Raw genomic sequence first — 1,212 nt, forward strand, 5'->3', positions numbered from 1 at the left:
CAATATCCCAATAAGTGTAGATGGACCCATTGAGGACACTTAAGACCCATTCTACATCAGTTTGTCATATTACATGTAGTTGCACTAACTATGACCCATTTACTGTCATTTTGACCAAATTAGACTCGTTAAAAAGCAATGGGCCTCTGAAACCCATCAGGGTCTACTGAAAGGGGAAATTTTCCCCAGGCAATTTTATAAAGACAGAAAAGAATGTAAAAACGTCACCAAGACAAAGCAATCAACACGAAAAACTACGGCAACTATGACTCACAAACCAAGTCATAAGGTGCCAAAAAAGACAAAGGGGAATACACCAAAACAGAAGAAGCCCATAAACCAAAAAACTAAACCCGAGAGAAACCCAAAAGCACCAAAACCAAACAACACCCACACATTCACTTTGCATTGGAATTCAATAACTTCATCCGAGTCTTCCAAGCCATTCGATGAAGAATCTGCATTTTGTTATCCGCAATAACTTTGTCCCCCGAATGAGTAAAATTATCAAAGAATTTCCTGTTCCGCTCACGCCAWATATTATAAACCGTTGCCGAAATGCCAAGCTTTTGAACCGTAGACCAAGATTGCCAAGTTTGGGCGGAACCACTATGAAGAATATCCTCCCAAGTACTAGGACAATTTATTAAGCCCACCTCACATTGAATAGCCTCCCAAATACGCCTGGAGTAAGTGCATTCAAAAAATAAGTGATTGTGCGATTCAATCACTGATTTGCAGAATACACACTTTAAATCAGGAGGTTCATGCTTCCACTGGCTTAGACGATCTTGAGTCGGCAGCTTCAACTGACACGCCATCCATATACAAATAGCATGTTTAGGAATGTAAGCTTTATTCCAAACAAGTTTGTACCAATGCACAACCGGTCTCACTTCTTGGATAGTTTTCCAAGCCAATTTGACCTCATAATCACCCCGAGATAGATCTTTAGCAAGCCAGCCGACCTTGTCCTCCACTTGACTGGGATACGGAATCATAACATTCTGAAGCTGAGGGAATAGTCGAATCCATACCTCCGGCCAATTAGTACCAAAACGTTGCATTATATCAGATACCGTGGAGTTATTATGAAATCCCTCGCCATTTATGAATCTATACGACAGGAATTGGATTAGAGGACCCGAATCATTCCATGTATCTTCCCAAGCATGATTATGACCTAGTTGGTGTCATTTTGACTCAATTGGA

General features: G+C 40.7%; 1 protein-coding gene across 1 annotated transcript; it reads right to left on the reverse strand.

The window, feature by feature from the left end:
• Window positions 1–398: 398 nt before the first annotated feature.
• Window positions 399–1,067, reverse strand: LOC112504286. Its single transcript, XM_025108225.1, has one exon. It carries the CDS (start codon window positions 1,065–1,067, stop codon window positions 399–401), a length of 669 nt encoding a protein of 222 aa, XP_024963993.1.
• Window positions 1,068–1,212: the final 145 nt, after the last annotated feature.

This window comes from Cynara cardunculus, unplaced genomic scaffold (assembly GCF_001531365.2).
Source record: "Cynara cardunculus var. scolymus isolate 2C unplaced genomic scaffold, CcrdV1 Un_Scaffold_5126, whole genome shotgun sequence".
NCBI lineage: Eukaryota > Viridiplantae > Streptophyta > Magnoliopsida > Asterales > Asteraceae > Cynara > Cynara cardunculus.